The sequence below is a fragment of the Fusarium flagelliforme genome (assembly GCF_020744385.1).
Source record: "Fusarium flagelliforme strain FIESC 12 MPI-CAGE-AA-0113 chromosome Unknown B0J16scaffold_3, whole genome shotgun sequence".
NCBI classification, from domain to species: Eukaryota; Fungi; Ascomycota; class Sordariomycetes; order Hypocreales; family Nectriaceae; genus Fusarium; species Fusarium flagelliforme.
The window spans coordinates 3,990,289-4,003,005 of NW_025763505.1; the positions used below are offsets into that span (position 1 = coordinate 3,990,289).

Consider the following 12,717-nt stretch of genomic DNA (forward strand, 5'->3'; position numbering starts at 1 on the left):
AAGGTCGGTTTAGCACAGCCCAATTCGTTAATCGGCAGGCGCTAGTCACGATCTTCGGCTGAAGATCCGACCCAATGACAAGGAAAGGGCAACTTGAAATACAAATACTACAAAATGTGGCAAGAGTCAGCAACCACTGGTTATTTAATCCTTAACCCCGATGTGAGGCTACCAAACTCCGGCGGATTCCCTCAGCAGTAAATTCCTGTTCACATCTCAGGCAAGATTAAACCCTGCAATGGTATCGTAGACTGTTGCAATGGTGCTTCTTAGCGCTTACGGCCCCCAGATATTCGCCCGTTTAGTCATGGCTATCATTTCGCAGATCTGCCATGCCAGCGGCACCAAGACATATTTAATCTCCCTCTGTCTGATATCTGTCTTCAGTTGAGCTGACAACCGCTTATACAACCAACGTCTAGCGCAAACCGTCACGATGGCCTCGCAAACACCCAAGACGCCATCATCTGGCACTTCTGAGAGCGTTCACAGAACTCACCACCCCGCTGTCTCCTCTGGACGTCAAATCGGCGTCGCCACTATCCCATATGACCGCCCAGTGGCTCTCATGACCTCCGGTGCTCCGCTGTTGAACCCGCGTAGCTGTGTTACTTGTCGCAGACGTCGAGTCCGTTGCGACAAGACGATGCCATGCAGTAACTGTCGCCGGGCTCAGACCGATTGCATGTACCCGGCGCCAGGTCGCGCGCCAAGGCATGTGCAGCCACAGATGCAGACAAATCCTGCGCCAGCTCCAGGACACAGCGATCGCGAGATGGATCTAATGGAGCGCCTACGAAAGCTTGAGGGGCTTGTCTATGAGATGAATGGTCAGGGAGGTGCTGGCGGAAATGGTGTAGAAGCAAGCACTGGCGGGCCGCAAAAGACTCATATTAACACCAAGAACGGACAAAGTATCGTTGAAGCGGCTCAAGAAAAGGTTGAGCAGGATACTCAGAACCTCAGTTTCGAACAAGTTAACAAACAACTTGGGCGCCTGGTGCTACATGAAGGAGATCCAACACCTCGATACGTCCACAGTGGCTTCTTTGTCAAGCTCAACGACGAGGTACTAGCTTACTATCCCATTTTGTGGTCTCAGCTGACATCGGTAGCTTTCTGAGATTCGCAATGAGATGGAGACAATGAGTTCTCACGACGAAGAAGCTGGTTTTGACGATGATACAACTCCAGAGCAATCGCCTCCTCAAAACCAGGGCACTGACTATGAACACCATAGCTTCATCTTTGGCTACAAATCTTCCGACGTTGATCTCACAGGTCTTCATCCACTACCCGCGCAGGTATCTTATCTATGGGAGATTTTCTTGGAGAATATTGAGCCTCTGGTCAAGGTCCTGCACATTCCTACAATGAGCAGACTCATGTCGCAAGTCAGACGAGGTGAACATGACCTACGTCCTGGTGACGAGGCACTGGTTTTCACCATCTACTATGCAGCTGTAGTTTCATCGGAAAAGCAAGAGGTAAGCCTCCAGTGCGCATAACACAATCTGTTCTGACATACTTCAGATCGAAGCCAATCTCGGTGCATCACAATCTCATTTCATTTCTCAATTCCGTTTCGCACTTGAACAAGCATTGGCCAAATCCAACCTTCTCAATACCACTGACATGGCCGTTCTGCAAGCGTTCGTCATTTACCTGACTGTTGTTAAATGCCATGACGACAGCAAGTTTTGTTGGACTCTAACAAGTTTATGTGTCCGAATGGCTCAGGCACTTGGACTATATCGTGACGGCCAACAGCTAGGCCTCCCTCCATTTGAGGTTGAAATGCGTCGTCGTCTCTGGTGGGCAATTGTAGCCCTGGATATCCGCTCCGCTGAGGAAATGGGTTCCGATCTAATCATAAGCGACAACACCTTTGACACTCAGCTACCATCCAATATTAACGACGCTGATATCGATCCTTCCTTTACCGAGATGCCTACTCCACGCCAAGGTCGTACGGACTCGTCCATATGCCTTACACGATACGAAACAACTGCTCTGACCCGTGGGCTATTCGCAGCTGTGGCTCAAATGAAGCCTGTTGATCCCAAACATGTCGAAAAGAGCCTGGAGGAGCGTGAACGCATGCTTATTGAAGTCTATGAGCGAATGGAAGGCAAGTTTCTCAAGCACACCATCAGAGAAGATGACCCAGTTTTCTGGGTAGCTTCTCTCATTTCAAGAATTTTGATGGCCAAGGTTGGACTTCTCATCTACCAGCCAGTTCTATTTCCAGGAACTGGCCCTGAGGCATCAAGAGAGGTCCGTAGTCGTCTGTGGCAATCATGTATCGAGATTGTTGAGTACACCCATATTCTCAACATCGATCCTTCGTGCCGACAGTGGCGCTGGCTTTTTCTTACCTATCGGCAATGGCACGCCATCGCATATATGCTTCTGGAACTCTCTAAGCGACCATGGGGGATTAACTCAGAGCGTGCATGGGAGGCTGCTCAAATCCTGGAATACGATCATCCAATCGAGGGTGCAAGTAACTCAGATCATACCGCTGTGTGGATGCCCATCAAGAGGCTCTATACTAAAGCCAAACGCCACCGTGAATCAGAGCTCGTGCGTCTTCGTGCAAACCCTGAAGCTGCTAGAAAGCTTGACCGAGAAGATAAACTGAAGCCTGTGCTTGAACGCATCGGACCTGCCCCAGGAATGGAGACACGTATGTCAGAGTTACGACTGCGCTGGAGAAAGACATTTCAATTAGGAAGTTTCTCTGATGAGGCACAATATAAGAACGTCCTATCACACCCGGAGCAAAAGCCTACATCTGATACGCCTGCAAATGTCGCCCCTGCAAACTTGCAGCAATCTCATCAGGATCATTCACAAATAAACCAGTCACTTCATGGATTTGATCCCGCCGCGTGGCAGAATCTACAGAGTGGCAATCCCGGTATAGAAATTTTCTTTGAAGGAGGTAACTCAGACGCACAGAATCTAAGTGGTCTGTATCCTGGTGGAAATAGCTTAGGAAGTTTATCGAGCATTGCTTCACCGGCTATTTCTGGGGTGGCCTCCACGCATAGGGCTGACAACGACCATCAAGCCATAGGGAACGATAGCCTTTCGCCATGGCCTGGCTCGGACATCTTTCATCACACACAAGATCCTGGTTCTTTGGGCGACATGAACAACCTTTTCCAGAACAATTCTCTGTCATCTACTGACCTTGACTTGAACATGGACCCTGGCGAAATTGACGATATCGACTGGAAGAACTGGGACGATGCCCTCAGAAGCTTCAACAGACCGGATATGGGCCAGATGGGAGCCGCCGGGCAGGGAAGTTGGGGAGGTATGTAAGATCAGTAGGCATATTCGATTTAAGCTCTGCCATGCATGTTGACATGGAGGCAATACCAACACCCAGCGACATAGTTTACAAGTAATTGGCTCCTTTGAAAAGGTTTATTGAAGTCTGCCATTGCAAGTATATGTTGGTACAAGAAACATAAGAACATATCATGTCAATGGATTAGCATCTTCCGCGGAAAGCATGTTCTCGCCACTTGGGAAACCCTAAGATTCGAAGTCTTTTCGCAGATTTTATGTATATTCCAAGTTTACAGTGCTGTTCCAAGCCTCCAGCCGACGAGAGCCGTCTTCTTCATCACTTCTCTCATGCTCCCAACCCATATTTCGTGCCTGTTCCACCAGTCCTACACATCAACAAACCCATCGCCCAAGAACAACTTCACTTCAACGCCATCATGAGACATCCAGAACAAACCAGAGGTTTCTGGGATTACTGTATTGACGAGAACGGCTCGACACCGTATATGAAGCTGATTTTCTCCGCAACTGACTTCTGGGTCATTTTTCATCTCTTTATCATCTACTCCATCGCCGCTTGCGTGCAGCTCATCAAACAAAGCCCGCCGCCGATCTTCAGATCAATCCAGCAAGACTCCAAGACCTCGAATGATACGCAACAGACAGATACTTCCAAGCATGCAGACGATTCGTTCTTGGACCGTCTGCTAAACTGGGATGCCCCAATCTCCAACGAGGAGCTCTCGGATTACCCATACCTGTGCCGATTCTGCGAGAACGAAACCCTCCGACTCGGTGCCATTGTCATGGGCAGCTTTTTCTATCCTCTGTACCTCGTCGTACAAGCTTGGTGGACCTGCTGTCTTATCGCAATGGTTTTGCCTCAGTTTTTCATTAACCAAAGCCATTTGTGGAAGTTCTACAGTCTATACCTTGTTTGCTGGGCCCTCGATATTGTTCTTAGGATGGTCATTATGTTGCTGATCCAAATAATGCTTATTTGGATGCTTCGTGCGCAAACACGGTACATGGGAACAATCATCGCTCTGCGTCTTGGTCCAGACAAGGGCGAGAGGGAGGGCAAAGAAGAGAGTGAAAAGGATGACAGCGAGGACGAAGAGGCTTTTTATGACTGTTGTGGATCCGATGATTCTCTTTCTTCTGCTCGCGCTCAGTATACACCATCTTCTCCTACACCCAGCTGTATGGATCCTTTGGCATCCGAGGAGCGTCTGGATGCTAGAATTCCTTTTGGGCCCAAAAGGCCCCATTGGGCGGGTGATGCATGTTAGGCAAGAACGAGTCTAAGTTCAAGTAGCTAGAATGGTTACAACTAAACTTTTAGCTTGTTCCGCTGCTGTTTGTGTCTTATCGGTGGCTCTGGCGATGATGGTAGGAGATGATGGATGCAAGGGATTTTGGAAGTGGTTTTATTTGAGTTAAATGAGTTGAGCACAATGTATTGACCCAACGCAATTTATGGAAGAATTGTAATTGAACAAGAAATTTGAAGTGTCCATCTGTCGAAAGTCAGTGAGGACTGACAAGGAGAGTTGCATGCTCAGAGTGCAATCAAATTCACTTGGTATATGTATTGACATTACTCGCCTCCCACACAACAAAAGCATCTTCGCTAAATAAGCCCCGTTGGCTCAGTGGTAAAGCGTATCACTAGTAATGATAAGATCACTGGTTCGATTCCAGTACGGGGCATGCGGTTAATCTTTTGCTTTTGTCATCTTTTTAGCATCTTAGTAGCTGCCTTTCTGATTGATTTGGGTTGGGCAGAGATAAGTTTTATTTTTGGGTCAGCTCGGAGTCGGGCTTGAGGCATGAATTTGGGTGGCGCCAAGTGCTCCTTGCCACGGCACGAACTCAACAACATGTGATTCTCCAACTGGGCAACATGTTACTTTTCGATTTATACCCATAGAATAATACTTACGACGCTCTGATACGCTTTTCAAAAATCGTAGGGTTATAAGGAGGAGAAATTGCCATCGAGAAATCCGGTCAAATTTCAAACGATAGTTCAGTGTAGCGAGAAAGCCAGGCGGTAACCATGCACCGATTTGTTCACCAACGACAATAACTGGTCCAGATGAGACTGACTTTTCAATTCCATCAATTGATTTTATCCACCAGCTAAACTATGCTCAAGGGCCAAACGTAAAACCAGAGATGCCTGTGTGTCCGTCCTTAGCCTCACTGCCAACCGATATTTTGTACGTTCGCCCGAATGCCATTGCAACTCAACCTTAACGAGAGATTGATGTAAACATCCATCTTGATTTACTTGGTAGGTGGCTTCATGCCTGTAGATTCGCCAGACGCATCGAGGGCCTTGGGTTTGCCTCCTCTGTAGAACCAGAAGAAACCAACGCCGATGAGGACAGCGCCGGCACCTAGAAGCTTGTTGCTACGAAGAAAACATCAGTACAATAAGTCTCCACTATGTATTGATATTGATGCGCACTGGTCTCGACCCTGTTGAGGTGTCTTCGCTTGGTAAGGTTCGGTATCGCGGAGGATGCTCGAAGTGCGGAGACTTCGCTGAGCCGCAGGGAGAGGTCTCAGGGCGATGGTGGACCGAGCGACGCGAGTAACGAGGGGAGACATGTTGATAATTAGAGTATATCAATGAAGTTAACTCTCAATAATAGCTTTGTCTGTTTGGGCCCGCAGCTATGGAGGATGAACGGAGCTAAATATCAAGAAGAACAACTCCACTCGAGGCCAAAGCTCTTGATTAAAAACAAAAGGAAAGAGGGGGATGTGATTCTATTTGCGGGGAAATTCGCGCCGTCATTGATGCGAGACCTGATACTGTATGCGAGTCTCTTGGGAAGTCACATTATGGTATTTGGAGAGAGACTGTAAGCAGCCACAGTACCACAGAGAGACTTTCCAAGTACATATACATTCTCCTCCCCCGGATTTTCCCCAGACGGCAACTTAACCTAATCCAGGGATTGGATGGCTCTGCTGTGCCGTGCCCCTGATTTGGACTGCTTTGTCTTTTGGTTGGATCAAGTTGTCTGCTGAAAGTCTTGAGTGTGAGGCCAAGTGCGGAGATGTCGACTCAGAATCGGCTGATGAATGTTGCATTCTTGACTAACTGCATGTCCACTCACCGCCTCAATCGTCGCAGCATTACAGGTTATACTTTTATCCCAATGCTTTCATTGTTAACATGGTGATCCAGTATTGAAGTTATCACAAGAGGTCAAGAATGGGTCCATTTCTTATCAAAGAATCCACTCTCTAGCAGGGGTCCATCTTCGGCAGCTATCTTAGACTAAGCTCGACCCACTCATTTTTGAAGATCTCAAGATGAAGTTTTGAACCTTCCTCACGATGTAAATATGACATAATTGAAGAAATATTCCAACATTGGCGATCAATTCAACAATATATTCCCTCACCATACTATTTCTGCCGAATGTCTTTCTGTATTCAGAGCCCAACACTGATGTAATTACTAACTACTTGTCCACTGAAGAATAAGCGACAGTTCGCTTTTCAACCGGCTTGGCAATTTACAAGCATCAAATGACCGCCTTCCTGCACACAACCCGGATACAGTTCCAGAGGTTCAAATCTTCTTAATTGGCTTTCTAATGTTGTAGCACTTGAAGCTATCATAGTCTTTCACATATGGGTTATTGCAACAAATCATAGTGCAAGGGTTGTAGTAATTCCGTTGATCTTCCTGATAACGACCCGAAGTAGGGTCGCGATTTGCTTTACTCTTCTAAGAATGAGATCGCGGCTCCTAACTTTAACCATCCCATTTACGTATTAGTAATGTTCCTGAAGCTCTCATACATTTCTATCTCATGCTACTCTTCCTGCTGTGGCCTATAGAACCAGATTGACTGAAATGCTATCTGCGTTTCATTGGTATTATTTCTGAGTCATTATTATCTTGGAACTCACACAGGACCAAATCAATAAGCTTGCAATAAATCGTCAACGTTGGACAGCCGCTGTCTAAGACATTTTTACTTGGAGATGATTCAGACCACAGTGACGTAATGCTATACCACTTCCATCTCCTATCGATAATGAAGGACTGTCCTTGAAGCTATTGCAGCAAACATATTTGAGCTAGATTCTACCTGTTTTACCATGCAATCTGTCAATACGAGGATAGAAAGCTAAGGAGTAAAAATTGCAATGTTCTAATGCTCCACAGTGGCTTGTTTCTCAACAGCTCAGCTACAGCTAGCTGTCCCCTCTATTAACGTGCTTGACAAACTTCAACTGAGACCCTGAACTCCAAATCTGAGTAAATGACTATTCACAATTGTTTCAATGAATTCGATAAAGAATGTAGATTGGAACCTTAAAAACGTGTCAAGATCACGATTCTTCAACATGAATACAGGGTAAGCCCCTCACCAATTCCAAGCTGAGAACCCCTATTTCCCACGTGCAGAAATCCACCCCCACCATCAATCAACAACAGTTTCCCTATTCGGTGACCGCCTTCAATTCTCCAAGTGTCCAGTCGCAGTCCCCTCCACTTCAAACATCCTAAAGCTCAACCCACCGAACCGAGCTTCTTCCTCTTCTACTTCTTCCCGCAACTCCTCTCTCTACTCCACAATCACATAAACATCATGTCTCTCCACGTTCCCATGGCCCATCGCTCCAGGGATCAGGGCGGTGCCACAAAGGCCGTCATCCTGGTATAGCTTCACCGTCTCAATCCCTACGTCAATCAACAAAGTGTACTAATCGCTTCCAAATCACAGGTCGGTGGTCCTTCTCGAGGAACTCGCTTCCGCCCTCTTTCTCTCGACGTGCCCAAGCCTCTGTTCGAAGTCGCCGGCCACCCCATCATCTGGCACTGCCTGTCCTCCATCGCTCGCGTCCCCAACAAGCAGATCCAGGAGGTCTACATCATCGGCTACTACGACGAGTCCGTCTTCCGCGACTTCATCAGAGACTCTGCCAAGGAGTTCCCCGACATCACCATCAAGTACCTGCGCGAGTACGAGTCTCTTGGAACTGCTGGTGGTCTGTACCACTTCCGCGATGCTATTCTCAAGGGTCGCCCTGAGCGCCTCTTTGTCCTCAACGCCGATGTCTGCTGCTCCTTCCCTCTCGAGGAGATGCTCAAGCTCTTCAACGACAAGGATGCCGAGGCCGTCATTCTCGGAACCCGTGTGAGCGACGAGGCTGCTACAAACTTTGGTTGCATCGTTTCCGATTCTCACACTCGCCGTGTTCTTCACTACGTCGAGAAGCCCGAGGGGCGCATCAGCAACCTCATCAACTGTGGTGTCTACCTCTTCTCCACTGAGGCCATCTTCCCCTCTATTCGTTCCGCCATCAAGCGCCGCCTCGACCGCCCCTCTCGTCTCGTTTCGTACCCCTCTTCCGATAACCTCGAGAACAGCTACATTGCCCCCAACGACGATGACGAGGACGAGGAGAAGAAGCGCGAGGTCATTCGCCTGGAGCAGGACATCCTGTCCGATATGGCCGATAGCAAGCAGTTCTACGTCTACGAGACCAAGGACTTCTGGCGCCAGATCAAGACTGCTGGCTCTGCTGTTCCCGCCAACGCCCTGTACCTTCAGAAGGCCGCTCAGTCCGAGGGCGCCGAGGAGCTCGCCACTCCCAGCGCCAACATCGTTCCTCCTGTCTTCATCCACCCTACCGCCACAGTTCACCCTACTGCCAAGCTCGGCCCCAACGTGAGCATTGGACCCCGCGTCGTTGTTGGCGCTGGTGCCCGTGTCAAGGAGAGTATCGTTCTCGAGGACTCTGAGATCAAGCACGACGCCTGTGTTCTCTACTCCATTATTGGCTGGGGTAGCCGCGTCGGTGCTTGGGCTCGTGTTGAGGGTACCCCTACTCCCGTCGGCAGCCACTCAACCAGCATTATCAAGAACGGTGTCAAGGTCCAGAGCATTACCATCCTGGGTAAGGATTGTGGTGTCGGTGACGAGGTCCGCGTTCAGAACTGTGTCTGCCTGCCCTACAAGGAGCTGAAGAGGGTATGTTTAAATTTTAAACTTGTGAAATTGATCACCCCGCTAACAAGTTTTTAGGATGTCGTCAACGAAGTCATCATGTAAAGGAATCTCGTCCCTACATTAGATTAGTGCAAAAATTTGCGATCGTTACGTATGAAAGAGGCGTCAGATGTCTGCAAGCTGAAGCCATCAAAAAGTAATGGAGGATGTATATAGGAGTGATATCCAGGGAATAAATGAAGATGGTCCAACTTGGATCACATGAAGCGGGATGAATGAGGAGCATTGCCAAGTAAAAACAAAGAATCATGCATGGACTTGTATTCGGCCCAAGGCTTGTTTTGCCATATCCTTCAACTTGCGAGCCGTGCTCCATAGGAGTCACCGTCTCTGCCACCTCTAATCTTGATCTAAGATCCAATATTTCTCTAATCGGGGTATTCTATCATGCCACACCTTCTTGGGCACGGGTATCTTTTCTTTTCCCACCATCTAACGTACCTGAGCCGACGGGTGAGAAATGACACATTACTCAAACCAACGGCAAGGTATTTTTATCTATTCGGAAAATGTACCAAGGAGATTCAGGTTATATATAACGCTGCTGCACAAATTTGCGTGGTTCGTATCTTCGTTCGAATTCATAACTGAAACTTGGAATACGATTGATTTCGTACTCGAGTGTATGATAGGATCATCCACCTGAAAGATTAATCATCTCTCTTGAAGTTAGATTTGCTGGGTGTTCTGGGTAGCAGTGGTGTGTTTGGCCGGCTTGTAGTCAGGCCCATTGGGCTGTCCATAGGGTTAAGATTCAGTCGGGTTACTGCAAGGTTACGTGGAGTCTGAGTAGGTTCGATAGCTGGTTTCTCAAAGCTATGGATCTGGATTGGTGGAGGACGCCGAATAGCGCGATCAGATCCATTGTAGATCCAGGTTGATAGGAGTACGAGGAAAGTACCAAGGACAAACTGCAAACCGTGTTAATATTTCAAAACTTCATGACTCATCAAGGGTAACTTACTGTTAGTGACACCTCGAATTGAAACAGCATGATGCTGATCAAGAAGCTGATGACGATACTGATGCTTGTCGCAAAGTTTTTGACAATATTGTCAGTATCGCGAATTACCACGCTTGCCAACATGCCACCAGCTGCTTGCAGCACAACCGCACTCCACACGACCCAGTTATAACCCTCGAAAAAGCCATGCTCGCTGATGCCCTCACCATCTTGCCATATGACACCTCCCAGTCCCGCGGCAAAGATGGAGTAGAAGCTGAGCTGGACATTTCGAATCCAGACGCTGGCTTGAGTGTGGCTCTCTTTGAGGAGCTTCTCGAAATACACGCCAGTCAAGCCCGACACCGTAGCAGCCACCAAAACCGAGACCAGACCAACCGAGTAATTCATGAGAGGGTCCGGAGGGGGGATATCATGGTCAATTCCTTGGTAGGTAGCAGAACGCTTGGAGAGATGGCCAGTTTGGCTGTTGTCAGTGGGAACGTGACCCAGCTCGTGGAGCGAACGAGGGAAGAAATGGTCCGTCATGTGACGGAGAGGAATGTTGGAGGAGCTCGATGATGAGTCGGCCTGAGGAAGGGAGACGACGCCTACACCGAGAGTAAGAATAATGAGAGCAAGCCAGCGCTTAGGTCCCAAGTGTCGACGCAGCAGGATGACACTGAAAAGGGCTGTGATGAGAATCTGCAGGTCAAGTCAGCACACCCATTCGGCTGAGATCATTCTGCCAAGACTCGATGACAACCTGCAATGAGACATACCTTCAACTGATATAGCACTTGGAAGTGTACCGCATCCAAATTGCCAACAGCAACATACTGCAGCATATTTTGCAGGGTGTAAAATGCAGCCATGATCGCAAGCTTCCACCCATCGCCAGCAAAAACAGAATTGTAGATTTGCTCGAAAAGAACTGTCGCCGGTGTCGTAGGGGCCAAGGTTTTAGAAGTATCGTATATAGCCAAGGAGAGAGAAACGGCAAGCTTGATTATTTCATTGAGAAAGACAGCGGTCGAAGTAAAGTAACGATGGTCGCCGGAGGGGGGCATAACGCGGGAGTAGTGCATGATCTAAGGCAATGTTAGCAGTGTCAAGGAAGTCCTATTGGGATAGAGCTTACAATAATGAGGGCAGAATTTTGAAAGGTCAACTATTATAGCATGTTAGTACTTTAGTTCGCAAACAATGCTCCTGCCATAGGTATAACTGAGAATCGAACAAGGAAGTCGTACTGTTGTCAAGGCCCATTGCTTCTTGCTCAGACCCAAGAAGACAGCCTGACTAGCAGGCGAGGCCTTGGGGAAAGACTCCAAGATCGCCATTGTATAGTCGAAGGAAAGTCAAACGAAGAGTGCGAAGGAGAAAAGGAGGATGTTCGTGATGTAAAAGTGGTGAGTTGAAGTACAATGCGCTCTGAAACTCCAGGATGGGTCTTTTGCGACGCTGGCTGGGAACAAAATGCAATGCGACAGTAAACGAGAAGCGAATGCGTTACGATGACTCGCGTGCCAATTAAGCGAACCCAGACCCTGAAATATCTTATGCTCGCTTGGGAATAGTTGGTATCGTTTCAGGCAATTGCAATAACTGCGTAAAGTCGATGCTCGTAGCTATTATCGTTTCGGCGGGAGTGTAAGGGCCCCTCTGCGATCGCAAGCGCGTGCTGCCGCCAAGGCTCGGGAGCCAAATGTCTTGGAAGAGTATCGTCACTGCCAGTTCAACGTCGTGAGTCCGTGCTCGCCATTCGGGTACCGAAACGTCAAGGATCTGCTCGTCGATATATTCAGAGTAAGAAGTAATGCTGAAGGAGAAGAATGAATTGTCAGGAGGAGAGGAGAGGAGAGGAGAAAGAAAAAAGAAAAGGACGATGAGAAAGAGGCGGGGAGGACCAACTTCAAAAAAGGAAGTCTCCGTCTCCGTCTGGCAATGGATGGATACAATAACCCTGGGGTAGGTACGACCACGACCACAGGCAGTTGCAGTTACCAATGGTACCAACCTCAAAAGGGAACCTGAAGTGAAGCCCCTTGCACTGCACTTTAGAATTGACTTGGCTTTTTGTCTTTGCCGTTAAAAATAGGAGACCATGCCATACTCAGCCAGGTAAGGCAGGAAGGCATGTGGCATGGCGTCCATGGATCCCACTGCGCTAGAGGGCAGCTAGCTACTGCTAAGCTCTGAGGGGCTAACAGAGGGAAATCAGGGGCTAGAGTGGGAGGGGAGGGGCACTACCGGACAGATGCCTCCCTGCTGGTGTTTCTTTTTTCAGCAAAATGAGACTCGACTCAGACGCCACATCTAATAATGCAACTTCATACAGACTCAATAGCATTGGTCAGTATCTCAACAGCTATAATTCCATCTTGAAGAATTAATCTCTTCTTACAAACACAGTTCAGC

The 12,717-nt window shown here is 48.1% G+C and overlaps 6 protein-coding genes and 1 non-coding gene across 7 annotated transcripts; 4 read left to right on the top strand and 3 right to left on the bottom strand.

Moving 5' to 3' along the window:
• The first annotated feature begins 307 nt into the window (after positions 1–307).
• On the top strand, positions 308–3,451 carry B0J16DRAFT_362098 (fungal-specific transcription factor domain-containing protein). The gene is made up of 4 exons (XM_046129791.1): positions 308–701; positions 753–1,069; positions 1,218–1,487; positions 1,534–3,451. The coding sequence occupies exons 1-4, from the start codon at positions 437–439 to the stop codon at positions 3,331–3,333; spliced, it is 2,652 nt and encodes an 883-aa protein (XP_045985139.1). The 5' UTR covers positions 308–436; the 3' UTR covers positions 3,334–3,451.
• Positions 3,452–4,233: 782 nt separating this feature from the next.
• Positions 4,234–4,622, top strand: B0J16DRAFT_339120 (uncharacterized protein). The gene has a single exon (XM_046127508.1). The coding sequence runs from the start codon at positions 4,269–4,271 to the stop codon at positions 4,593–4,595; it is 327 nt and encodes a 108-aa protein (XP_045985140.1). The 5' UTR covers positions 4,234–4,268; the 3' UTR covers positions 4,596–4,622.
• Positions 4,623–4,944: 322 nt separating this feature from the next.
• On the top strand, positions 4,945–5,016 carry B0J16DRAFT_t105. The gene has a single exon. It is a non-coding gene; the product is annotated as a tRNA-Thr (tRNA).
• Positions 5,017–5,580: 564 nt separating this feature from the next.
• Positions 5,581–6,149, bottom strand: B0J16DRAFT_110885 (uncharacterized protein). The gene is made up of 2 exons (XM_046121437.1): positions 5,780–6,149; positions 5,581–5,722 (listed from the first exon to the last, which is right to left on the bottom strand). The coding sequence occupies exons 1-2, from the start codon at positions 5,920–5,922 to the stop codon at positions 5,596–5,598; spliced, it is 270 nt and encodes an 89-aa protein (XP_045985141.1). The 5' UTR covers positions 5,923–6,149; the 3' UTR covers positions 5,581–5,595.
• Positions 6,150–7,697: 1,548 nt separating this feature from the next.
• On the top strand, positions 7,698–9,498 carry B0J16DRAFT_110902 (nucleotide-diphospho-sugar transferase). Its single transcript, XM_046121439.1, has 3 exons — positions 7,698–7,997; positions 8,064–9,314; positions 9,369–9,498. Exons 1-3 carry the CDS (start codon positions 7,929–7,931, stop codon positions 9,393–9,395), a joined length of 1,347 nt encoding a protein of 448 aa, XP_045985142.1. The 5' UTR covers positions 7,698–7,928; the 3' UTR covers positions 9,396–9,498.
• B0J16DRAFT_110911 (uncharacterized protein) lies at positions 9,369–9,836 on the bottom strand. The gene has a single exon (XM_046121440.1). The coding sequence runs from the start codon at positions 9,667–9,669 to the stop codon at positions 9,409–9,411; it is 261 nt and encodes an 86-aa protein (XP_045985143.1). The 5' UTR covers positions 9,670–9,836; the 3' UTR covers positions 9,369–9,408.
• B0J16DRAFT_110914 (nucleotide-sugar transporter-domain-containing protein) lies at positions 9,837–11,747 on the bottom strand. The gene is made up of 5 exons (XM_046121441.1): positions 11,550–11,747; positions 11,438–11,467; positions 11,079–11,387; positions 10,318–11,001; positions 9,837–10,264 (listed from the first exon to the last, which is right to left on the bottom strand). The coding sequence occupies exons 1-5, from the start codon at positions 11,637–11,639 to the stop codon at positions 10,004–10,006; spliced, it is 1,374 nt and encodes a 457-aa protein (XP_045985144.1). The 5' UTR covers positions 11,640–11,747; the 3' UTR covers positions 9,837–10,003.
• Positions 11,748–12,717: the final 970 nt, after the last annotated feature.

Coding starts and splice junctions, on each gene's coding strand:
- B0J16DRAFT_362098 (XM_046129791.1), top strand. CDS start 437: ATGGCCTCGCAAACACCCAAGACGCCATCATCTGGCACTTCTGAGAGC. Junction 1,070..1,217: donor TTGTCAAGCTCAACGACGAG/GTACTAGCTTAC, acceptor CCTCAAAACCAG/GGCACTGACTATGAACACCA. Junction 1,488..1,533: donor TTTCATCGGAAAAGCAAGAG/GTAAGCCTCCAG, acceptor GACATACTTCAG/ATCGAAGCCAATCTCGGTGC.
- B0J16DRAFT_339120 (XM_046127508.1), top strand. CDS start 4,269: ATGGTCATTATGTTGCTGATCCAAATAATGCTTATTTGGATGCTTCGT.
- B0J16DRAFT_110885 (XM_046121437.1), bottom strand. CDS start 5,922: ATGTCTCCCCTCGTTACTCGCGTCGCTCGGTCCACCATCGCCCTGAGA. Junction 5,723..5,779: donor CCTCAACAGGGTCGAGACCA/GTGCGCATCAAT, acceptor TTTTCTTCGTAG/CAACAAGCTTCTAGGTGCCG.
- B0J16DRAFT_110902 (XM_046121439.1), top strand. CDS start 7,929: ATGTCTCTCCACGTTCCCATGGCCCATCGCTCCAGGGATCAGGGCGGT. Junction 7,998..8,063: donor CCACAAAGGCCGTCATCCTG/GTATAGCTTCAC, acceptor TCCAAATCACAG/GTCGGTGGTCCTTCTCGAGG. Junction 9,315..9,368: donor CCTACAAGGAGCTGAAGAGG/GTATGTTTAAAT, acceptor ACAAGTTTTTAG/GATGTCGTCAACGAAGTCAT.
- B0J16DRAFT_110911 (XM_046121440.1), bottom strand. CDS start 9,669: ATGGAGCACGGCTCGCAAGTTGAAGGATATGGCAAAACAAGCCTTGGG.
- B0J16DRAFT_110914 (XM_046121441.1), bottom strand. CDS start 11,639: ATGGCGATCTTGGAGTCTTTCCCCAAGGCCTCGCCTGCTAGTCAGGCT. Junction 11,468..11,549: donor AGCAATGGGCCTTGACAACA/GTACGACTTCCT, acceptor ATGCTATAATAG/TTGACCTTTCAAAATTCTGC. Junction 11,388..11,437: donor AAAATTCTGCCCTCATTATT/GTAAGCTCTATC, acceptor ACATTGCCTTAG/ATCATGCACTACTCCCGCGT.